We start from the raw sequence: 25631 nt of genomic DNA on the forward strand, positions 1-25631 counted from the left end.
CGGAGAAGGTGTTTTTCGGTTTCTAAGATCAATGTAAATCTTTGGCTATGAAACCAGTTCTACTCTTTATTGGTCAGGATTATCTAATATGCAGGGGAAACTTTGTTACGTACTGTTTTCTCCGATTATGTAATCTTGTGTACATTACTGCTATGAATGTAGTAATTTATCCCTGTATTTTCATACTCCAGTTGCTTTTCCTCTTACGGAGGCATATACGCGAACTACCAATGCAGTAAGAAATACAATTTTGGCAATTGTTCCTTCTATTTAGTGTATAGTAATCATAAAAATTAGATGGTACGAAAGATCTTTTTCCTGAATCACCCCCTATACATATATATGAATTCTAATTACTCGTACGTATTTTCATTATATATCCATTTGAAAAACGTTGTAAATCCAATGAAATTATTATTATTCAACATAATTCCTTATGAATGTAATATTGTCAAGTGTTTAACTCAAAGAAGGTATGTTTTATTGTGGTATTAAAGGCACTCGTTTGTAAAGAAGAACAATACAATCAAAATATCGAAGAAATAACTATTTACGATTTTAAACTTGTTTCATTTATTTTTCAGACTTCCTCACCAAATGAAAAACCGCCAAAGCGTGTAAAGATTTTCGAAGGTGGTTTTGAGTCAAATGAAGAATATATCTATGTAAGAGGAAGAGGTAATTTTCTTTTCAATATATTATCGCAATATGCTGTTTAATTTGCTTGTGTTTAGTTGATAAACTGTAGTTTAATTGGCAAAGTTTGAAATTTATGTGGCATAATTGTATAATTGTGTTTTAATTAGTAAAATTTGAAATTTAAATTCCAAAGTTTCTTGTATGGTGTGTAAGTTTACGAATACACAGTGTTGTATTTTACATATCTTTTTAAGTGAGAAGCTGTTGACAAATAAATTTTCAAAAGATTTTGAAATTTCAAATGGTAGGATGATAGTTTAGTGCTCTTCTCTCTTAATGAGTTTTTTCGGTATTTCTTTTAGTTTATTTATTAATAGTATTTCCAGTAATTTTATAATGAAAATCATTTTAAAGAAAGTTGTTAATAAATGTTTATAAATAACCTTTTATAATAAAAGAACCGCTTCTAAATTGCGAACGGTATTTCTGGTTTATGTATTGCGCTTTTGCTACGAGAATGAACACTTTTTAGAGTTGTTTTTCGAGGAACTAATTTATGATAAAACGAAAAATCTGTTTTATCTTTAAAACGAAAAATCTATTCTTTCTACGATTTTATTAGCTTACTGTCTTAAAAGGTCTAAAAATTACACATTTGCGATAATCTAGATAGAGTGTTGGTTTTCAGTTATGAATTTTGGTTTAAATGTGTACAGTGCATTTCAATCGTACGATTCCAGTTAGTTTATTACCATATAGTTACGTTACTCATACACATTACCACCGCAGTTCTTCGCAAATTTAAAAAAAAAAAAAAAAAAAAAAAAAAAAAAAGACACATGCTTGCAGGCTCGTAGCTAGGGAGGTGCTAAAGCCCGTTCTAAATTACCTTTCTGCCTTCTCTAAAACAGAACATTGTAGAGAATTTTTAAATTAAAGCAAAACTAGATATGAAATTATTGCAATTTTATGTACTAAATTAAATTCAATTTAATTCATTTTGCTGATTTGTGCATAAACTGTTAATTTTCTTGCTAAATGCAGCACACACCTCCCATTGACATTTTCACACTCGAAGAATTTCAAATTCAAATGTACTATTATTGTAGCATGACAAGCATCAAAGGCATGAGTTCAGAATCACTTCCAAACAATAGTTGCACCAAGGTACGGAATGTTAACTGCGAACATCGATACAATGTAGAGCAGCCCTATAGCTAGGGAGTGGCCACAGGGAGGATTAGCACCCACTGCGATCACCTTCAGCCGCCACTGAAACTTTGAATTGCTTGTTAGATAAATATATGTTAAAAAAATAAGCATTTAACAATGTAAGTTAAAAAAGGATTCAGAGTTCTGTTACTGATTCCATAAATAATAAATAAACAGTTTCCAGGATGTTTTGTCATTGTCCCTGGGCTGGCTACGGGTCTCATACACATTCAAGGCATTAGAGATACGTAGTTTTCCAGCCACAAGCAGCGTGTGGACGGAGTGTATCAACCTGCTGCCTTCAAATCCAAATCCATGCACATGAACCAGGCACGTAGCCAGGATTTCGTGAAGGTGGAGGGGGGCGCGACATTAAATACTGTGGTCGTCACACCAAGGGCTAAATCATTCTAAACTATTTTACTGTAACATATATTGGTTCGTTTAGCCAGGATTTCGTAACGAAGGGGGGGAGACATGAAATTCTGAAGGCCCAAAAGCTCGAACAATCTAAACTACTTTACTATTAACAAATATTGGTTAGTTAGGACGATAAAATGAGGATATGTTGATAAGTATTTTAATAACAAACTATGAAGAAATCTAGAGTAAAATAATAATAAAACTATTGAAAAAGATTTTACAATATTTACGTCCTTCCTCTTTTTATTCAAATATAACAATTTTCCTTTTATTATGACCTCAACTATTATAAATAGTACATACTCAATAATGTCTTGTAAAATATTTTACATCATCTGCGTTCCTTTCTCTGTTGAATCAACTGTTAACAACTTTTTTCCACATACATTTTTGTTTCTATTATTCCGTCAACTACTGTCTGTTCCAAATATCAGGTGAAAGGAGCAGTAGAAAATTGTTTTTGTAATAACATGTTTGATACTGCAAGGATGCGATGACGAAAAATTATTATAAAAAATGTCCATGCTGTTACACATTGGAACTATGCTTTCGGAAGCTTGAAATCTCCCTGACTTCACTGACTAGTAACAAAAATTCTGAGAATTCCGTAACTTTTCTAGAAATTTCAGATTCCCTGACTCTTCCAGGTTATCTCGTTCACCTCGCCACCATGTATTGCAAGTAATACAAATCTCCTCAAAAGAGAGAGTAACCAAAAGCTTTCTGTAGCTTTTTATTTTTAACGCTGATCCTTCTTTTTCTCATTTCATTTTGTTTCATCCTTCCTTAATTTTTTTTTCATTTCTAGTCTCGAAAAGGGGGGGGGGAATGTCCGGCCCCCCTTCCCCTTGGCTACGTGCCTGACATGAACTATCGTAAAAAGACTTATCCGCACCTATATCTTTCACATAAAGTATGTGATCACTTTATTATTTCATTTCTGTTTCAAATTGGAAACAGAATTATTTACTCTTTTTTTTTTTTTTTAATTGAACTTAGTAATAAGAACTCGTAATAAAATGATTTTCTTTCTTTTTTTCTCATCAAAATATACAAACTTCCGTTTCTTATCTTCGTTTATAGTACAATAGGCTACAGCTTCCAGATATACCCTCTGTATGGGTTTTGAAGGTATAGTTAGTCGTCGATTTACGAATACTCATACTCACGACCGGTTGTAAAGGTTGAGTTAGTTGCTTATTTATCATCAGCGACCTATAATAATAAAAGAGAAAGAATAACAGCAATTGTAATAATAACAGATATATCATTAAGCTACTGTTATTAAGGTTACAGAAATATAAATAATTTTGTATATGAAAACAAGATTATGTGTTTACATTATGAATTTAGAAACATATGAAATCCAGGCAAGCAACTGACTGCTGCAAGTTAACAACGGCTGACGATAGAGCAAAATAGATTTTATACTATGCTGTATAATAAGCTACTGTCTTGTCCTACTGAAGTCGACTAACTTTGATGATAATTTGTCTTCATGCAATGAAACTGAAGATACTATTTTACAATATCACATAGTTAATTTTAAGAATTTATAACCACAAATTAAAGAAAAGTGAAAGCTTCTGTACGAGGCGTTTTCTTTGGTAACGAGCATACTTTGATATCGTTCCGTTTCCAGTAAAGGAAGCCTTTGATATCAATTTGGCACTGGGAATAAAGCTATGACAGTTGCATTGCCATAGAAAGTACACTATTGTTGAAAAAATAATAATATTAAATATTGGCAATTATTATTCAATTAAAAGAGGAAAACAATAAACGCTTTTAATTTATTTATTGTGTGAAACATCCAAATGTACTAATAACCAATAGAATTTTAGGATTCACGTAACCTTCGATTTAGTAATGAGAGAATTTAAGAAAATAATATAAAGAAAAGAATATTAATATCAGAATGGAAGTACAGTGCAATGGGGTCACCAACTTTGAGGCGGAAGGGGAATTTGTTGCTAAGAATCTTAAAAGACAATAGAAAGATTACTCAGTGCATCTTGTAAATAATAATTTAAAAGTAATGCTCTTTAAATAACACTGTTAAACTCTTCTTATTAGAATAGTCAAAAAGATTGTTCTAATTCAAGTATAGAATTAGTCGAACGTATTCTCAGTTATTAATGAAACTTTAGTAATAAACACGCCAAATTTTACTCATATAAACACGAGAATAAAGTATAAAGGTCATATCACTATGGTTACTCCAAAATTTAGAAGATGAATTTATGTTAAGATTCAAAAAATTGTTACAAACCTATTTTCTTAAAATATACAGAATAACCATATTAAAATGTGGCATAACTTTTAACTTTGAACTAAGACAAAGGAATAAAGTTATATTCTGTATCGTCACTATCTAATTCAATAAATATTTTTTAAGGTATATCTTTCTTGTTGGTGCTGACTGGCGTGAAGCAGCACCAATAGTCTGTGTTGGTGACGTTCTTGTGGTTTGACTCTGTACAACTGTATATTGCTTCCTTCTTCACGAGTCATTTTATTTAAAGAGTTTCATTTACTAAAACTCCGTAATATATTTACCCTGTCCGTCCGTGTGTTTCCAGGTTACAAAATAAATAAATATAATATAAAATCAAGAACTAGTTACTGAATCACCATCAATTTTGGTTAAGACATAAAGACAAAAGTTAGGAATCTGGCTATTCATGGAGCTTATGAATCCACTTCACGTGGTAGAAATAAGCCATTTTCGGTTTTAACGTTGATCACTATAGAGCTAAAACGGTAATAAATAGGGCCAGTGGCGGATCCAGAGGGGCGATCGGGGTGATCCCCCCCCAGAAGAGGAAACTTTCTTACTTTATATATATAAATAAAACCCATCCCAGAGTTTGGAGCTGTTAAAAGTAGCTCTAAGTAGCAGTATTACAACCCCCCCCCCAGAAGTCCGTCCTGGATCCGCCCCTGAATAGGGCAACCAACTTTATGTTTTATACAGCTGTATATTATGCTTTTTCCTAAATTATGCCTTAATATGCTGTTCCTTGAATTGTACTTCATTTTTACCCATCTCTATTATATATTTGTTTCATTTTACTCGGTTTCATTACACAAGCATTAAAAATGTATGTGAAACTATTAATTTTCCCCACTAAAATTACATCAATAAGGTGCATCAAGGTACGGTGGTACAAAATTGCATCAAGATGCGGAGAGAGGAGGAATTCGAACTTCCCATTGTTACGTGTAAAGGCAATTGGCAGTTGATTTCCATTGTTTGCGGCATTGATAGCAGCCTTTGTTGATATTTTGTTCTTTGGTACAAAATATATTAACATATTTTTCTTTGTTGTACCTAGACACAAGGTTCTGGAATAAAAAGCATTAAGCATTATGCTTTATTTCTGTAAATTATGCTTATATGTAACTAGCAAATTTGGATATGTAAAGTGGTTAAAATCACAGATATGGTACCAACTATAGGTGGAAAATTTCATTATGCTTTTACTGTTTTTTATGCTGTATGGTTGCCCTAGTAATAAATATCAGGAAGTGGTGTTCTGTATTTGATTAAACGTCCCAAGAATACATTTCGTCTTTATCCTTAACTCCAGGGGCGGATCCAGGACCGACTTTTGGAAGGGGGGGACGGTGGGTTGTCATACTGCTACTTAGAGATACTTTTTAACAGCTTCAAACTCTGGGATGGGTTTTATTTATATGTATAAAATAAGAAAGTTTCCTCTTCTGGGGGGGAAGGGCGATTGCCCCCTGGATCCGCCACTGATTAACTCTATTAAATGTGAAAGTGGGAAAAATCAACCACTTTTGGTTAAAATGATGATCGCGATGGAGTTAAAACGATAATAGATAGCAAGAAACAATTTGATTTATTGTTCTAAAAATATGTATATTTTCTCTTAATCCTCTATTCAAACCGGAAGTGGCAGAAATCAGGTACTTCCAGTGTTAATGTTAATTACTATAGAGTAAAATCGCCAAACAGATACCGAGAAGCGTGTTTTTTTAAATCTATTAAGCATTTTAAGAATCTTCAATCTTAACCTATTCAAAGCGTAGGTACAATCTTCACTCTTAACCTATTCAAAGCGGAAGTGTAAAGAAATCAACCACTCTCAGTTTTAACATTGATCGGTATAGAATAAAATAGCAAGAAGCAGTTTTCTGAAGTCAGTTCACCGTTCTAAGAATACTCTGATATCCATGTCTAATATATTTACTAAAACCAGAAGTGTTAGAAATCCACTACCACTTCTGGCTTCAATAGTAATTGAAAAAATATCACGCCATACAAACCAAATTTCTTCTTGTGGTATACACCTGATACTGCTACTTCTTTAATGCAGACAATACATAATTGTGTGTTTAACCCTATAAAGTCTGGCACTTGGGATGTCTACCGTTAAAAAATGGGAACCAAACATATTAAATCTCTTCCTTTGAAAAATCTTGGCACTGGTACTTACCGAACGACAAGGAGAGGAGGAAGTTTAGCACTCTGCACCTAAAATAAAACAAAATGTATAAGAATCGAGACTCGAATTAATCTTTAAAATAAATTATTAATGGGTTATATTTAATTTCAGGTCGCGGCCGCTATGTATGTGAAGAGTGTGGCATCCGGTGTAAGAAGCCCTCGATGCTGAAGAAACACATACGAACCCACACTGATGTCCGTCCTTTCACGTGTAAACACTGTAACTTTAGGTAAGTTAAAGATTTGTTATTTTTTAAGGTCCAACCATTAGATAAGTTTTAAAGACTTGATGTACTATTTTTAAGGGTCAACCATTAGGTAAGTCAAATACATAATGTATTATTTTTATGCGTTAACAAACATCAGAAACATCGACAATTTCGCTTTTAAAGGGACACCTTCCATTATAGACATTTTAATTTCCAATTTTGTCTTCATAAAATGCCCAAAGTTAGGAAAATGGCTGACCTGTTCGAAAACACTTTCATGGAGCTGTTTTTTTTTTTCCATTTTGATTGAAATATGTATCCCAAGGAGATATTCTTTCAAACATTTTCCATAAGCCATATCTTTTCCATGCGAAGAACTTACATTTCTGCTAGTAGTATATCTCGTAAATGCAAGATTACAGTAGTTGTTTTGATACAATCCTGCTGTAGGTAAGAAATGGTTTATTTTAACAAATCTAATCAGAAGTGGGTTTTCTCATATCTTCTGTAGCCAAATGGGGTTTTATTATTATTCTGCCTGTTGGTAAGTCCTAGGACTAATAGAAGCCCTAGTTAGAAAAACTAGGGGAACTAATAGAAGTCTTAGAGTCTGGAAATGTTCCTTCCATGTTTCTCGATCTTCAGCTTCCTTCTTTAACTCCCAATATTTTCTATGTATGTTTCAAATCATCAATAAGTTGTGGTTTTCTTCCTATTCCTCACATCGTATGCATTTTGGCAGTATGAAGAAGGCAATTCCTTCGCAAGATGTGTCCAATGAAGTTGGTCTTTTTTTCACGAAGGGTGTTGGATAAATGCGTCCTCTTCTCTCGTGCTCATTTTAAAGTATCTTTATTTATTACTCTCTCTGTCCATTTTACCTTCCTTATCTTCTTCGAACACCACATTTTGAAGCTCTCTGCTCTCTCACTTCCGTAATGTTCAAGTCTCTAAACCATACAATTCTATGCTCTATATATAATATGCTCTCACCAGCTTCTTCCTTAGTTCAATGTTAAGTCTGCTAGTTAGGAGTGATTTTTTTTTTTTTTTTTTTTAATGCCTCTTTCGCTATACCAATCCTTTACCTGATCTCTTTGGTGCAATAAGCATCTTTCGACAAGATATTCCCATATATTTGAAATGATTGATATATTTAAGCTCTCTCTGTTTTACTCTGTTTCTTAAAGGCGTATTCTCATGACTTTTGACTTTTCAATGTTGATTTCTATTCCATATTGTTTCCCAATGCCATCTATTCCGTTCGTAATCTGCAGCATTCTTTTCTCGGAGGAAATAAATTGTTGTATTTTAAATTAAATAATATTCAATTTTATTCTTTTACACTTGCAGTATTTAAATTGATAACAGTTCTAGTGCAAATTTACTTTTTAAAAATCACCTACACCTAAGACGGATTCATTCAGATCTTCCTTTTAATTTTAATGTTATTTCTAGTTCCGTGCTCTTTATTCCTTCAAAACCGTGATTATAATCCCATCTGTATTTCAAATATGGTTTTGCAGAAAGACACGAATGAATGGTCCAAGGGTAGCTCTACATTTAAGATTTTTAAAATTCTACGCACAGCGTTGTAGGAATCTTGGTACTATTAATTTCTGATAAATCCATGGTCGTCCACATTGGGGCCAAGAGGAGTGATCGCTCTTGTTGGCACTCCAAAACATTTTACTTAATAAACGATCGAAAGAAAAACATATAGGACATCAGTAAAATAATTAGCTGTTTACTTTATCACTCATATTCCTATGTAAAATCTACATTAGTGTAAAATATCTACCTCAAAGTGCGGAAAAAAAAAAAAAGAAATTCTCAAAGCAATCACATTGTACGAATTTTACTTTTACCAAAAAATCTATTTCATGTATCCTTGTAGATTTATATATTATAACAAGGAATTTTATTGTACTTGTTTCATAAGATCACAATTTTTTGAATGTGATAATGCCATAATCAGGTGCTCTTATGTATTAAGTTAGTCTGCAAGTATCTTGACTGTACAGTAGTGTAGTATTCTAAGAGGAAATGAGGCGAGTTTTGCCTTTGCCATATTTCACAAAGCTTGGATATATATATATATATATATATAATAGGGCAAAAAGTCTTTCCTTCCCACAGAATCAATCATGTGAAGGCCCGTAGATAATGATATAATGCAGGTCTTTTTGTACGATACGCTTCAACCGCGTTACCTAACTTCAGTAATATTAGAGCTATTTATTCTTTTCTTCTGGGCCCATGTTTCATAAGATTTCCTGCTTACCTTATTCAGATTCTGAAAGTATTTCGTTATTCAGTACAGCATTGTAGTTCTTAACATTAAAAAAATATATATAGAAAAAATTGAAAGGAGGTTTCATATATAATTCTACATATACATGAAAGTAAAAATAAAAAAAAAAAAAAAAACATATAGAAATATGATTTTTTTTTTTTAAAAAAAAGTCTATATTTTGATATATGTACACAACGATGGATTACTTATCTTGATACTCCCTTGTTACTTTTAAACCAATAGACTAAAAGACGCTGAAATTTCGTACTATGCAAATATTGATCGTTTGACATATTCTGCAATACAACCAGACGAACAGTGTTACCGACTCAATACAAAGTTATATATATATATATTTTTCAAATTATTATTACTTCGTCAAATCTACATGTTAAACAAAAACTTACAAATAGCACACTTATTATTCATTATTATTAACCAGGGTGGAAAAAAATCATGATTTAAAAAAAATCCTTTTTGTTGATTTTTTTAATTTAAATCAAATCTTTCTCCTCGTATAATACAAGTTGCGAACTGAAGAAATAACATTAGGAATTAGTATTAAATGTCAATTATGCCATTTAAGTGTAAGTATTGGGTCCCCAATCGTTAACCTATTTGAATCCCAAACAACGTTTTAAGGAAAAAGTACAGCAACGTTTATCAATATGACACTTTTCTTTTCACGAAGGTTACTGATATTTGGCAGGGACATACTTTTAAAAAATGGGAACTAGCTAGCGGCAGGAAATACATATAAAGTATATAAATTTCACTTAAAATTAACTAACTAACTCTATAGCCTATGGAACCCGGAGGTTCAATGCCGCGTTCACAAAAGCTCTCCGTTGACTTCTATCCTTAGCCAACTGGATCCAGTTTCTACTTTGTATTCCTATTTCTGCGAGATCCATCTTAATATTGTCCTCCCATCTGCGCCTAGATCTTCCCAATGGTCGTTTTCCAATTGATCTTCCAGTTAAGACATTGAAAGCGTTCTTACTTTCTTCCATCCTGGCTATATGACCCGCCCACCTGAGCCTCCTAGACTTGATGACCCTAACAATGTTTGGTAAACCGTATAAATTATGTAGTCTCTCGTTATGAAGTTTCCGCCATTACCCATTCCCGTTCCTCTTGGGTTCGAATATTCGTCTCAGCATCTTGTTCTCAAATACTTTCAGTCTATATTCTTCCCTCATAGTAAGCGACCATGTTTTGCAACCATACAGAACAACAGGCATGATTATATCATTTTATATATTTTAAGCTTCAAATGCCTTGACAGAATTCGCGACGACAAGAGATTTTGAAGTGAATAATAACACGAATTCCCTGCTTTTAGTCGACGTTTAATTTCTTCGTGAATATAATTTTCGTCTATTAATATTGATCCTAGATATTTGAAAGTATCAAAAGTATTATTCAATATTTTAACGCTTTCAAAATTTGCCGTATTACGATCCTGAGAAACTTCTATGTATATAGTACATAAATTTCGCCTAAAGTTTTAAAATCTATTTTGTTTGTTTGTTTCAGAGAGGTGATCGGACCCCACTAAATACGCCCCTATTATCTTGAAACAAACAAATAGACATGGGCACAAAGAATTTTCGTCCTAAATGTCCATGGTGATTTCCCTGTTGGAATAGTAAAGATCTGAAAACCCTATGTTGCGAAGAGAAAAAAAGAGGATTGCCTCGTTACCCGTTGAAAACAGGATTTTCCCTAATCATCCTCTGCATGACACTCGTTTTCATACTGTGCTGTACATACATTTGAGTCTCATTGTATTATGATTATTATCTTCCATAATCGAAATAACAGAACAGAAACGGGATTTTAATTATTTTCACTTTAAATTAATTTATTTCGGAATTTGATTTAAATCAACGATTTTTATTGAAAAAATCAAGTGATTTAAATCAGACTGATTTAAATCAATCCACCCTGTTATTAACTCAGGACGCTACAGTATCATAAACATCGAAATTCAACCAGGCTTTGGAGGCTTCTACAGCAGTAAAAACGCAAGTAAGAAGGACAGGGTTACAGACCCGTAGCCAGCCCAAAAATGTAGGGGAGGCGTAGAAATTAGGGGGCCCGATTCAACCATATTATAGTTCATTTGCATGCCTACTGTGAAAATTTTAGGTGGAAGGGGCAATAAAAATTTAGGGCCGGCTCCCATTAGACCCCCCCATGGATACGGACCTGCAGGGTTATGCACATCCAAAATACCTTTAGTGTCGAATACCACGACCATGATGTGTCGTATTTCAAACAAGTACAAAGTTACAAATTTGATTTTTTTCAAAGGACTTTATTTTACAAAATGTTCTTAAATAAGCATCACATCCTACCATACAGATGGTTTGCAACAGATATAAAGATCATATTGTCATTTACAGGAGTTCAATATCTCAAACCATTCCGAAGATACCCAAAACATTGGTAAACATTGTTATATACTGCTTAAAATATTCGTATGAGGTATTCGTGGGAAGTTTTTTTTTTTATTTTTATTTATTTATCTATGCCCTTGCAACGAATTTTTTGTAAGGTATAATTACAATAAATTCTCGCAATTACATAAGTAGCGTTGCAAGCTTTAACAATGTTTATTATATCTCTGAAACGGTTTGAGATATCAAATTGCGGTATTATTATCTTTACATCTGTTGAAAACCATCTGTGTGATTGAATAAGTTCTTGTCTTGAGCAATTTTTCAAAATAAAGCCTTTTGAAAAAAAAAAAAAAGTCAAATTTTCAATTTTTTGTAACTTTGTTTGTGTTTATTTGAAATTACGTCATATCATGATCATAATATTAGACACTAAGTAACTTAAGATATGCATTGCCCCCCCCCCCCTCGTTTCACTTGCGTTATTACTGCTGTAGTGGCTTCCAAAATTTGGATGTATGAGATACTGCAGTGTCCTTGATTTGCAACACTGAATAATAAATGTAATATTGTGAGTTTTCATTTAACATTTTGATTTGAAATATGTAATAACCTGACAGTGCTGTTTGAAAAAGTAGATCTTTACGTTCGGTTTGCAACACTGTTAGTCTGGTGGTTTATATATGTTGTATTTTTAATATTATAATATTGTATTTTTATTTAGCTTCAAGACTAAAGGAAACCTGACCAAGCATATGAAGTCTAAAGCTCATTACAAGAAGTGTGTGGAACTGGGAATCACGCCAGTGCCTACTGTTGTTGATGATAGCCAGATAGACGAGGAATCATTGGCCAGACAGGTAAGAAGGGAGGTCTCTGTTTATTAAAGAGATTGCTTATCTACCTGAAAAACACTTAAATCCAAAGTATTGGGGAAGAAAATAAAGAAAAAGATCATTTTGTTTACCATTTGCAAAGTAGTTAAGAGATTTTTCAAAGGATGTCTTGTCCAGTGACTGAAGATGTTGGATTGGAGAGTTTGTTGAGTTCAGTTTCTCAGTACTCTGAATTTAAATTGTTATTTTATATAAATAGAAAATTTAGTGAATAACTAAGAGCCCACAATACCTCTAGAGAAGTGTGTGAAAGAATCGAGAATCTGACTACAAATTTGGGCTGGCTGAAATAAAATTTTCAAGCTTTCGATGTTGTAGATTTCAATTTTAAAACATGAAATTTAGTTTTTACATTTTATTATTATTATTATTATTTTCTAAGATCGTAAAATTTTAAATAACATAGTTCCATACTTGTAAATACCATTCGGCTATTTATTGTTTCTAATATAACCAAAAAACCAGCTTTCCGTGAGGGTAATTTGCGCCAGTAACCGAATCTAGGATTAGGATCTCGCAACTGGTGGCCAAATATACTAGAATTTAGAAAACTTTAAAAAATGACACGTTTAATGTGCAAAAAGGAAGTGTGGGGTAAAGAAGTTTTGCATAGTTATATTGTATCTATAATCATCGTACAGAATGGCCGCAAAGTCTGGTTACTCCTAAAATAAGTAACATAAACCACTAAACGTACGTAAAACGTACTACACGGAAAGAACTAAATGACATGAACAACAATGCTTTCTCTGTCAATTATCATTCTTATGACAAAAGAATAATACCCACCAGGTTCTGTGCGACAATTTGCTGAGCATTGCAGGTGTAACTTGAGTGAAAGCTTGTTTTACAGCTTTTGTCAGTTCGGCAGTGGTATCGTAACGGTTTTGTGCAATGATGCCGTTTATGAATCCCCATAGCGCATTATCATAGGTGGTGAGGTCTGTGCTTCGTGGTGGTCAGGCAAGTGGAAGTATCAGCTATCGTTCCACAATCTGAAATAATGAAAAACCTTATATTAGCATTTATAAAAAGGTAACGGGAAAACTTACAAAACTTACATTAGCATTTATCAAGGATAATGGAACTTTGTGGCCACTGGCTACCCTGTAAATTTTAGAGTCGACTTGATATTTGATAGTTAAAACAGTTCATACTTTAACTTGTCTTATATTTTGTATTATTTCATTTCTCGAACTTGCTGGATAGTCAAGACACGTACACGCTTATCTCATGCAAATTTTTACAGGACTTTTTTCTTCTTTCTTTCTTGCAGCAAGAGTTACAAGGACCTCGAGGTTCGGAAGATGAAAACGAATCTGATGAGGATGAAGATGAAGATGAGGATGAGGACGAAGATGAAGAAGAGGACAATATGCCAGTTGATGAGGGTCAGTTTGACGACGCTGAACCATCAGGTATCGAATATGACATGCTTCAAAGAATAGTGTGTGTTTTGGGGTAGAAGACATATTGAATATAATGGCGGACAACTGCACGTGAAAGGAATTTGACCAAAAATGAAATAGATGCGTTTAATTTGATATTCTGCCGTGATATCCATTAGCCTAAAGGAGGCAAAAAGTGCAAATGTTTGATAATATAATTTGGCGGGATAATCAAGTATAAAAGAGGGAGAATTATGATAAATAATAATAATAATAATAATAATAATAATAATAATAATAATAATAATAATAATAATAATAATAATAATAATAATTATTATTATTATTATTATTATTATTATTATTATTATTATTATTATTATTATTATTATTATTATTATTAGCGCACTCAGCATTTTCCTTTATTAATAACATCACAGAAACGGCTCGTGAGGGAAGGCACATCGGTAAAAAATAAAATTTTATTTCTGCAAACTAAGTGAAGAAAGTTTATCTAATATACCCATTCTTACGTGCATTAATTAGTACATCAGGTAATTTTTCTTCTCGTTTAAAGCGGTAACACTTTAATTTGTGTTGATAATGACTTCCCTCATACGCCGCTTTAGATCCTCCGAGCAACTTCATCAGTTGGAATACAGTTTTCAGCATTGTACTCTGTACGTTAAAGAAAACCGAATTGAAACGAGTTGACTCTTTCCGAAATTATTGATAAAAGAATATAATATGGAAGATGTATACCCATTTTTTTCTTTTTTCTGTTGACTGTAAACGGTGCGGTGCAGAGCTGAAATAACAATACCAGTATTGAAGGGAGAAATATTTTGATATAGTAAGACTTAAACAGTCTGTAGCATTTTCACTCGCATGAAGAACTCTGCTTCCAGATGGCGCACTCTTTAGCTGGGTGACGCGTTGTCAGGGCATCGTTTCCATTTCCAGTATTTCTGACTTTTTTGATCCATAGTTAGCTACTTAGCGTATCCCAGTTGCTTTACGATGTTAACCCTGCACCCACAACAGGCGGCGGACCCGAGACAATGTGCGGTAGCCAGTTGTTTACACGTGAACACAAAACTTGTGCATACATGTGTGTGTTTACTTTTAAATGCACGGTATTTAATCCCGAATTTAAAAACATATTTTTGATCTCTTTTTATGGTTTAAAAAAAACAAGAAAAAAAAACGTTGATTTCACGTTGGTTTAAGCAAGTTCCTATACTGTCAATTACTGTATTTTTCTCCTGTTGGGATGAGCAGTTGGCAGAATATCTTCAATGGCCTCTTAGTGAACTATCCAGTCAGATAATTAGGCTCGTGAGTATAACGACACTATAGAAAAGCGTCGTCAACCTGGTCCGTCTTTTAAAATATAAGCTACGAAGCGATAATTACTTTTCTTTATGCAAGAATCAACTCAGATATTTAAAGATCATTAGTCTCACCTTTATTGCTTGATATGTCTTAAATATTCTCCTTTTAAAACCGTGAAATACATAAATTCACTTGACTAGATCAACACATAACATGTACATAGTCACAACTATCCCATAATAATCTCTTACATATCTTAAAAACATTCTTCTTTTCTTGTTAATTTAAAATGAACATTCTACTAAGTATATTACATATTTATGAGCACTTTTTGCCCAAGGTACAGGTTAATATTATACAAACTAAAGTATTTCGTTATAGAAAATGTCGCCCGATAAAGGGACTGAATATAAAAGTCATGAGTGGGCTTGGCTTTTATATTCAAGAACCACTGGTCTGATTACATTAATGTTCGTACATTACATATGTTCTTTATATTTTGATCACACCTCGTATATATCTCCATTACATTTTGGTTAACCCTCATATATATAAAATATTATTTATTATCATTCACATAAATACATTTACAATAAATCTTTGATTTCATTAATATTTCTCTTTTATTACATTATTATTTATTCTTTATCATTAAAAACATCGTCGCTTATAAATATAATTAACGAGGGTGAACTACAAATTATGAAGATTAATAGTTTCGATCATCATTACAAACGGTGATATGACAAAATAATATTTGTTCTTTTCGGGCGCATTGTATAACAAATAAGTTAGATGTTGCAATTTTAATGTATACATAGTAGTACTAAGATGTCATAAATAAAGAAGAATTTCATTCAAGGTAGTCATTGAATAATTGATTTTATAGAATGGATCTTATTCTTAACATAATCTTTGATAATTAAACACAAATCAATCTAATATAAATAATCTTTGCCTTTAACTAATTATAAATTGAATTATGATTCTTCACATTAATAAGAAAGAATAAAAATTAAACATAACCTACGTTTGAATAATCAAATGGAAGTAAATAAATTTATTTTACAGAAACAAAAGACACCCTTTTGTTATTATATAAACACATTTTTCATTATTATTATTCTTTTTCATTCTTATTTATTTGATCAAGAATGTTGGGTGCTATTAACTCTTTAACTAGATGCATTTCAAATATTTATAACCATCGTTTTCATTATTAATATTAACACATAAACATTAAAACGAAAATTCACAAGAATCTATAACCAACATGGGTTTAACCTAATTTCGTTAACGGTAATCATGTTACATTCACACTGGCATATGAATCTAATAAAGTGCACTGTACCGCACAATCGTGATTAGGTTCTACATTAGGTTGTACATGTCTTTCATCGTGATTTGAATTTTGATATGAAGTACCATCTCGTGAACAATGATTATGTCTATACATAGGATTGGTAGCATCTCTAGGATTTCGACATGTATTTCTATTATTTTTGTGTCTACTTCGGTTGATTAGGTTAGGCGGATTCCCTACATAACCTTGTCTATTTTGTTCATTTTGAGTGCTAGAGTATACTCGTCTTAGGTTCGGTTCAGTATTATTCACACTTCGGATATTCAAATTTCGAACAGGGACCAAATGATCTGAATTATTCTTATTTTTACCCATTCCTGATTGTGTTAGATTCATAGCATGATATTGAGTTTCGTAGCATTGTACAAGCATTAATAAATGACTGAAACTCATACACTGTGTGGAAAATAAGATCTGCTGTAATTTAAATGGAAGCAAATTGCGAATCGATGCTATTATTCTTGATTCCGATTGCAAGGGATTAACAACCTTTAATTCGTTATAGACATTTACAACAAATTCTACAATTGATTTGTGCAATCGAGGATTGAAATGTTGATTTCTAAGGGTGGCATCTCTGTTTGCCAGCAAAAAGTCATTTTCGTAATTCGCGATCAATGCCGCTTTAAATTCCTCATATGTACTAATGTGATCACGTATTGCCTTAAACCATAAGGAACAAGGTGGGAGTAATACATGGGGTATTAATTTCATGTATTGTGATCGGTCGATAGACATTATATTGCATTCGTCTTGGAATTTCTCTAAGAAAGAACTAGCATTTTCATTGCACTTACCACTAAATTTACTCATGGCTTTGATTTCGCTCATCTTGACACTTAACTTTACCTTTCTTTTCTCACTCCTTGTTCTTGTGGTGTGATTGTTCCGGTCCGTGGCGTGTTGTGTCATGATACCATTTATATTTCGTTCATCAGTGATCTTCGGACAATTTTCCTCTAATATAATATCCTCCTCAGATTCCGGCGAAGGCGTATTTATATCCGGTGATTGGGGAAACTCGAAGCGATCACTGCCCAGATTATTGCGATAAATGGTGTCTCTAGCCTGTAACGTTTTAATTTCTTCCTGCATAGTAGCCAACTGGATCTTTTGATGTTTAACGGAAGATTCTATTAACGTTAAATCCTTTTTTACAGCACAGATTTCATGATTTTGATGATCGTGCTTTTCTTGACACTCATCGGCTATCCTTTTTAACTTCTCTTCAAACTGTGAGGATATGTCGTTCATCACTTGGACGATTGTTTGTTTCGTATCGTCTGATTTCAGTTCTATCCGTTCTATCCGTTTACTTAATTCTTCATACTGCTTGCTAGCTTCGTTAAATTTCAGTTCTATCTTCTTTTCCATGGTCTGGTTAGCTTCATAGAACTTCAGTTCTATCTTCTGTTCCATGGTCTGGTTAGCTTCATAGAACTTCTGTTCCATGGTCTTGTTAGCTTCATAGAACTTCTGTTCCATGTTTGTGTTAGATTCATTGAGCTTCTGTTCCATGGTTTGTTTTATCTCAGTCGTCATTTGCATAATTTGTCGCTGCACAGCTAACAAAAGTCGATCCTCAGATGACAAACTTGGTGTTGCACTAATTTCACCTTGATTACTGATATTTGATTCCTGTTGCACAATTTCACTATCCATTTTTCTTTTGATGACCTTACCGCTTCGTAATACGGTTAAGTTCGTATTCATAAATGGTAATATCAAAGTAAATTCAGCCCTACTTTCCTTCTTCGGGAACTGAATTTTCAAAAGTCCCGGGTTTGGTAAACCAAATTTTTATAACGACACTATAGAAAAGCGTCGTCAACCTGGTCCGTCTTTTAAAATATAAGCTACGAAGCGATAATTACTTTTCTTTATGCAAGAATCAACTCAGATATTTAAAGATCATTAGTCTCACCTTTATTGCTTGATATGTCTTAAATATTCTCCTTTTAAAACCGTGAAATACATAAATTCACTTGACTAGATCAACACATAACATGTACATAGTCACAACTATCCCATAATAATCTCTTACATATCTTAAAAACATTCTTCTTTTCTTGTTAATTTAAAATGAACATTCTACTAAGTATATTACATATTTATGAGCACTTTTTGCCCAAGGTACAGGTTAATATTATACAAACTAAAGTATTTCGTTATATGAGGTATTAAGAGGCAGATAGGTTTAGGAGTGTAAATTAAATCAATTAAATTAATCGTGTGTAGGTACTTGATGTAGATAAGAAAAGAACCAGATTTATGGATATCTTGACTATACTATGACTGTGTACCTATAATTGTTGTGAGATTAGCAGATTATGTAATGTACTGTAATGAAATACATTAATAATTTTGACTTTAAAGCATTGATTCCTAACTGTTTTAATCTGCTCAACTGCAGAAATCTTCAGTAGTTTGAAATAGTAAAGAGACTATAAAATAATAAAAATTGATAACTCAAATAAAAAAAAAAAAAAAAAAAAAACGGGAACAAGTGCACTGTTTTCAATAAAATCTCAGGAACATTTTCTTTAAATCGCATTAACACGTGTATTTGTTTAAAAATTCGCTATTCTTGCTATTCAGAGAGAATATTTTTCACATTTATTTGATTATAACAAGTTGTAATTTATAAAAGTTGGATGAACGTGAATTTTGAATATAATATATATATATATATATATATATATATATATATATATATATATATATATATATATATATATATATGAGCGGCTCGGGCGAACACAATGGTAAGCGCCCTTCTGGTGAAATTGATTTATTAACGTGAAACAGTTAGTTTTAATTTCGGAATGTATCCGCAAATGGCAGGAGAAGCTTATTTGGTATGTGTCATTGGATTGAATTATATGGGAATATTGAACCTTCTTTCCCGGTTTACTCGAAAGTTAGAAAAATGTGACATACCATTGTACTCCCTCGAGCAGCTCATATATATATATATATATATATATATATATATATATATATATATATATATATATATATATATATATATATATATATATATATATATATATTGTACGCAATCTACATAATTCATCCAATTTTGACTAAATTTGGCGTAGATGTAGACCTTTAGTTGCATAGTACGCGTTTTAAATATTTTAGTTGCAGACCTTTGGTTCCCGAATTGTGGACCGTTAAAATTCAAGGGGCTAGGACTTAGGTTCAATTTAAGCAAGAAATTACTGATTATTATTTTAAACAGGAATTCCAGGGAAATACACGGAACAAACTTATTAAACGTTAAGCCAATGTAGCGTGTACTTATAAGTAAGAGTTGCTAAAATCGATAAAGATTTCTTTATTTTTTTAACGCAACAAGCAAGCCCTACTAATACTCCTTTTAATTTTTAGCTTCAAGAAGTACAGCCTGATTGTACATGATTCATCGGGTTTTAAAGTGAAATGTGTCGTAAAAACTATTAATACAGTGCGTGTGTGTTAATGATGAAACGAAATAACACATTTGAACGTTTAATTTCTCATATTCGTAATCTTAGCTTGTGACAAGAGATGGCAGCACAAGCCTGGTTTCTAAAATGACTAGAAAGCATTTTGTGTTTTGAATTTTTTTTTTTTTTTAAATCGTACAGCGTGCATTCTGTATGCGGGTTTGTAACTGCACCGCCAGATCAATAAAGAATTCTGAGATGGTATCGATGGTTTAAGGACACTGCCTATGTAAAGGTAAAAGCACAGAACTCCCAAGGCCCCCTAGATCTCCTGGTCTGACAGTCGTAAGTGAGCCCTTTGGAGGCATGTGAAAGATGCAGTGTATGTGCTTCTACCAAGGGCGCCGATTTCTCTGTAAATTTGGGGGGCCCATTCAGATGCAGAATGTATATACAGGTGTATATGAGAATTTTAAGACAAGTTGCATTCAAATTATGCCAAATATTGTATATTCATAAATACAATAGGGGGCCCATATGAGCTTTGGGGGGATTGCCCCCCCCCCCCCCAGGATCGGCGCCCTTGGCTTCTACTACCAGTAACTTCGGGTAAGCACCAAGATCACATTACAGTTACATTTACATTAGTAGGGATATGCTGCAGTGCGTGTTGGGCGAATTAGAACCGCATAGATATGTATCGTGTGACGAAAGGATACCACATCGAACATTTGTAACAGTATGTATGAAACGTGGACAGTTTATGTGTCTTTTAATATATTATTCGTTATTGTATATGTTATACATTTTTAATACAGGCTTTTCAAACCTGATGAATCATTTATAATAATCTTGTACATTTTGAAAGCAGAGTGAATACTCATTTAGCTTTCACCGTTATTTAATTTTTACACAGAGTGGCTCATGAGTCAGTTGGAAATAGCGGTGAAATACTAACCAAAAGTGATACCTTTTACTGTATAATAATTAATAAATAAGTAAATAAACATGTTCAAAGTGGCTTCCATTCTGTTGGATGCAGAGTTCACAGTATTAAAGCATAAGTTTTATTAGAAGTTTTCAGAGAATATAGATTTTTAAGTGCAGATTGAATTTGTTCTTTCAAATGTTCCACATCACTAATCTTCCTGGAGAAAACATTTTTTAGTATATCTTAGACAGAATTGCGGGTAAGATCTGGGGAACGGGACATGTTTCCCACCACGTTTTCAGTACAAAAGCATGCCATGTTGTAGATAGTTTTCTATTTACTGCTTATCAACTAACTAGCACTAAGAACAGCACAACTCACATAGGCAACAACTTCCCCTCACACAAATCTACATTATTGATAGTGTTAACTGAATTAGAGGAACTACTGCTCTAGTCAAATAGTTTCTGTGCTTATCAAACCAAAGCCATGATTACTAGTGCCAACTGACTTACGGACCATGTGGTATATATATGTATATTGTGTGTGTGTGTGTACAAATAATTAATATAAAAAAAATGATAAGGTTCTTGTAAGTGAATTAGAATAATGTGTCAAATATGAAAACTCGGTTACGAACACACCTTTTGATAAATGAACTTTGTGTCTTTCTCAGGTTCAGAGGAGACGACAAGCACTACAAAAGAAGGATTTGAGCGTGATGAACGTGAAGTAGCACGAAGCCTTTTGAGTTTATCGGACTCAGTTCAGTCGACAAGTTCACAACAGTTTTCTCAATATTCAGGCCTCGTGCCTACGGCAACAGTTCGTCCCAACACCTATCCTTATAGTGAACCAGTGAAACCCGTTGAAAGACCTTCATCCTCGCTAGGAAGCTCAAAAGCTGTGTCTCCGGTTCCTCCAACAACACCAACGGTTAAAGTTATTAGTGAGCAAACTGAGCGTGAAAAGGTCTCTCATAACACACGGATGGCTTTTGAATTTCGCGGTGAAAAGAGCCGACGAAATGCGATGATTTTACGCAGTAGCGATGCAACGCGATACTATTTCCCATCGTGTCGTGATCTTGCTGGAGTAGGAACACCAGGGACACCCAAATCTCCTATATTTAGTGAGTCCAGTGATGTTCCGTTCTCAGCAAAAAGCCCAGTTTCGTCAGAATCGAAATCAGTATCCATGGATGGAAGTGGTGAAGACAAAGAAAGTGATGAAGGGACATCCGAAGACAATGAAAGTGACACGGATAAAGTTTCAGTTAAAGAGGAAACACATGACACTCTTCAACCGATGGATTTAAGCACAGGTGGAAGCCAGGATCCACATCCAAAAAGACCCACACATTTGTCTCTTACGTCGGCAGCGTATGCACCAGGAAAGACTGCACCACCCGGAACTCGAACACCAACCACTCCAATCAGGGAACAAGCCTCTGAAATTTTGACTCCAGTTTCGGATTCCGCTACTCTGCTGGCGTCCCTTTGTAGCACCATGGAGCGGATACCGAGCACAGCCAGTTCCCGTAGTTTAACACCAGATCCTGCAGAGACTACCATGCTACAGGCATACCTAACTGAGCGTGCTTTACAAGATGTACGTATTAAACAGCATCAGTATCATTCTGAAGCCACCGCTCAGGGTTACGATAGTCAGAAAACTCCGTGGAAGACTTACAATGCTGCTGCTTCATCATCACTACCTTTGCCGTCCTCCAATCAGATGACATCAACAACACCAACATTATCCACTACAACGCCATCTCAAAATACAAACAAAAATTCACCGCCCCCTCCACCGTTTACCCCAATTGTTGTGCCTGAGAATAGCAAAACCTCAAGTTCGCTTATAGTGCCTATGGTCAGTGTAGCTAAAGTATCAGAGCCTACGCCAGTGCCTGCAAGGAAAAAGAACTATTCTGTGCACCCAGAATCATCTAACATGAGCAATCGGATCATTGTGCCACGCATTATTAGAAGCACTACAGAAGGTGGGAAGGATATTGTAATCCCTTGCACCGAAGTATCCAGTGCTCGGAAATTTGGATTTGTAGGTCATCCGTCATCACCGCCCACATCTGCAAGTCCAGGGAAGCCCAAAGCAGAGTTTTTGCCACCATCTAGTGGACCTGCCTCAAGTTATGCAGGGTAACATTTTTTTATTCTTCTTTTGAAAATTTTTAGTTTAAGCAAGTGTGACAATTGTATGCATTAAAGCGTAGCATTTTCTATTCATATCTGACAGTTTAGGTCACTTGCAGTTTTCAATATTTTGTAGTTTTGAGTGAGTACTTTGGTTTTATATGCAACAAACTCATTTGACTTCTTATTCAACAAACTCATTTGACTTCTTAGACTGATTAAACAATACATGTGACTTATATATAGCGGGTTTTATTCATGAATCTTACGTATTTTCTCTTCCTTGCCCAAAAATATCAAGGAAAAACGGATCATCGCTTGTAACTTCTACAAATAATGTCTGTGTAGCCTCGAAATGCTTTTTGAAGGGTGTATAACTTATACTTTAGATGAAACTAGAGTCGCCTTGGTGAAATTATGACACCCTGCCGTGATCCCGTAATCACCTCACCAGAACTTATACTACGGAGGGAGGGAAATATTTACGTGCTTTTTTCAACTTTGATGTATTCTTCTCCGTACTAGAGGATGGCATTTAGAAAAATATTCCAGTAAACAGCAAGTGTTTAGGTAGACAACTTTGGGCTTTTCTGATTACAACTTCGTAAGAATACGTGTAATCGGTTAATTAAAATGACGCCGGTAAATCATTGCTTATAACTTTTACTTTACCTTTTCTCAGTATGGACATATTTTAAATATAATGGATCAGATTTAGTCCCTTATATTAAATTATTTCTTACAACACAAGATGCATCCTTTTCATACTTACTTAACTTGAGCCAAGATGCGGAGAGGCTTTTGTTAAGCTATCCACAATACGATTGTCATCAGATACTAAAAGCAAGGAACAGAGGGTTTCCTTGTGTTATTATATCCCGAGTAAGCGATGAATGCACTTAATTTTCGAGTTGCACCGAACCTTTTATTTGAGTGTGTTAATCATATTTAAGGAAATTACAAAGTTTAAATGTAAAAGAAATATTAAGCAATTCTTCCTTTATGTGGTCTTGGAATCTTGATCAGATTATTGTATACCTGGAATGATATCGGGAACCAATCGTGTTAGCTTCGACAAGAAGGCACTGACGAAGAATTTTGGCTTTACAAATACTTTTATACTTTATTCAAATTACTCTTTTTCACCATAGACAACACACAAGTCAGCAAGAAGTTATTGAAATGCTAGTAATCACTACTCACAATAACTCACAACTTAGCGCTATCAATGCCAAAACAATCTAAGATGTTTTGTTCTATTTATCCGCAATAGACTTCCGTAGCTTCCGTCGAATACTTAATATTGTCCTTTCTTCATTCAGTTTGGTAATAGCTGATTTCCTTCCATAACTAAAGAATTGAAGTGGAGGAAAAAAAAAAACTTATTTTACATAGACTATGACTCATTTACTTTCGTCTTCGTAAAATGAGTTGGATACTTTAATAAACTGACAATTTTTCTGCTGAAGTAGTAATATCTTTAAAATGTCTCAATACAAAACGATTCATTTTTATGCAAGCAAGTAATTTGCCAATAAACCGATCTTATTTCTTTGCACGGAAGAAAGAAGAAAAACTGCTGTTTCTAGAATTTGAATCAGCGTAGTAACTTCATTTTCGTAGTCATATTCTTACTATTTGTAAGTTGTGTTGGTACAACCAGGGGTAAAAGTGAGGGAGAACGTGGGGGGATGCCGTCCTCCCACCTCCAAAAAATATGTACGGCGTCCCCTCAGTTGCTAAAAAGTTACAATGAGGAAAGATAGGAAGGGGCACGGCGTGACGTCATGCCGCTACCTACCGTACCCCTGCCTTTTCAAATCCACTTTTTCCCTGGGTACAACTCATAACTTCTTTCCCTTCTTTACTTAAATTAAGGTTTTATAGTTTCAAATACAGACCTAGGTTCCAGTCACCTAATTGTATCACTGAATATTGGTAGAAATAATTGTTCTGTAATATATTTAATAGTAATTTTCACATTTACAGATAGAAGATGTTTACACTTCGCTTGTATTTCAGCTTTATAATTTTATTGCTGTAGAGATTGATTTATTGTTAATCATAGCACTACTGCATATATATTGTTGTTGCTAGAAATAATGTACTGTGCCAAACAAGGAAACCATTGTTGACTAAACCTTAAGTTCGTATATTATAACTTTTCTTGGATGTACTGAGACGAATACAGTGATAATAATAATAATAATAATAATAATAATAATAATAATAATAATAATAATAATAATAATAATAATAAGTGACTCAATTATTATGGTTAGAGATCTGTACACACTACATTTAAAGCCCGGCCTGAATTTGCTTTATTTTCAGTACGTCCGAATTTCAGAAATTGTCGCAGAACTATAAGGAACAGTTCATTTATAATTCATTTTATAGATCTGTCGATGTTATTTTCTTTTAGGTCTATTTGCTTCTTTTGCACAGTATATCTTGAATGCTTTTAATT

At 33.6% G+C, this 25631-nt stretch overlaps 1 protein-coding gene across 4 annotated transcripts in view; it reads left to right on the top strand.

Moving 5' to 3' along the window:
• Window positions 1-25631, top strand: part of shn (zinc finger protein schnurri) — a 472944-nt gene that overhangs the window by 423504 nt on the left and 23809 nt on the right. For 3 of the 4 annotated variants that reach the window (XM_081755807.1, XM_081755806.1, XM_081755810.1), the window contains exons 4-8: window positions 585-678; window positions 6861-6981; window positions 12386-12521; window positions 13834-13975; window positions 21682-23167. In XM_081755807.1, coding sequence (XP_081611933.1) covers window positions 585-678; window positions 6861-6981; window positions 12386-12521; window positions 13834-13975; window positions 21682-23167 — 1979 coding nt within the window. The remainder of the gene's footprint in view (window positions 1-584; window positions 679-6860; window positions 6982-12385; window positions 12522-13833; window positions 13976-21681; window positions 23168-25631) is intronic. The other variant, XM_081755808.1, reaches the window with a different exon arrangement.

Source organism: Thermobia domestica, chromosome 4 (assembly GCF_964235325.1).
Source record: "Thermobia domestica chromosome 4, izTheDome1.hap1.1, whole genome shotgun sequence".
In the NCBI taxonomy this organism is placed as follows: Eukaryota; Metazoa; Arthropoda; class Insecta; order Zygentoma; family Lepismatidae; genus Thermobia; species Thermobia domestica.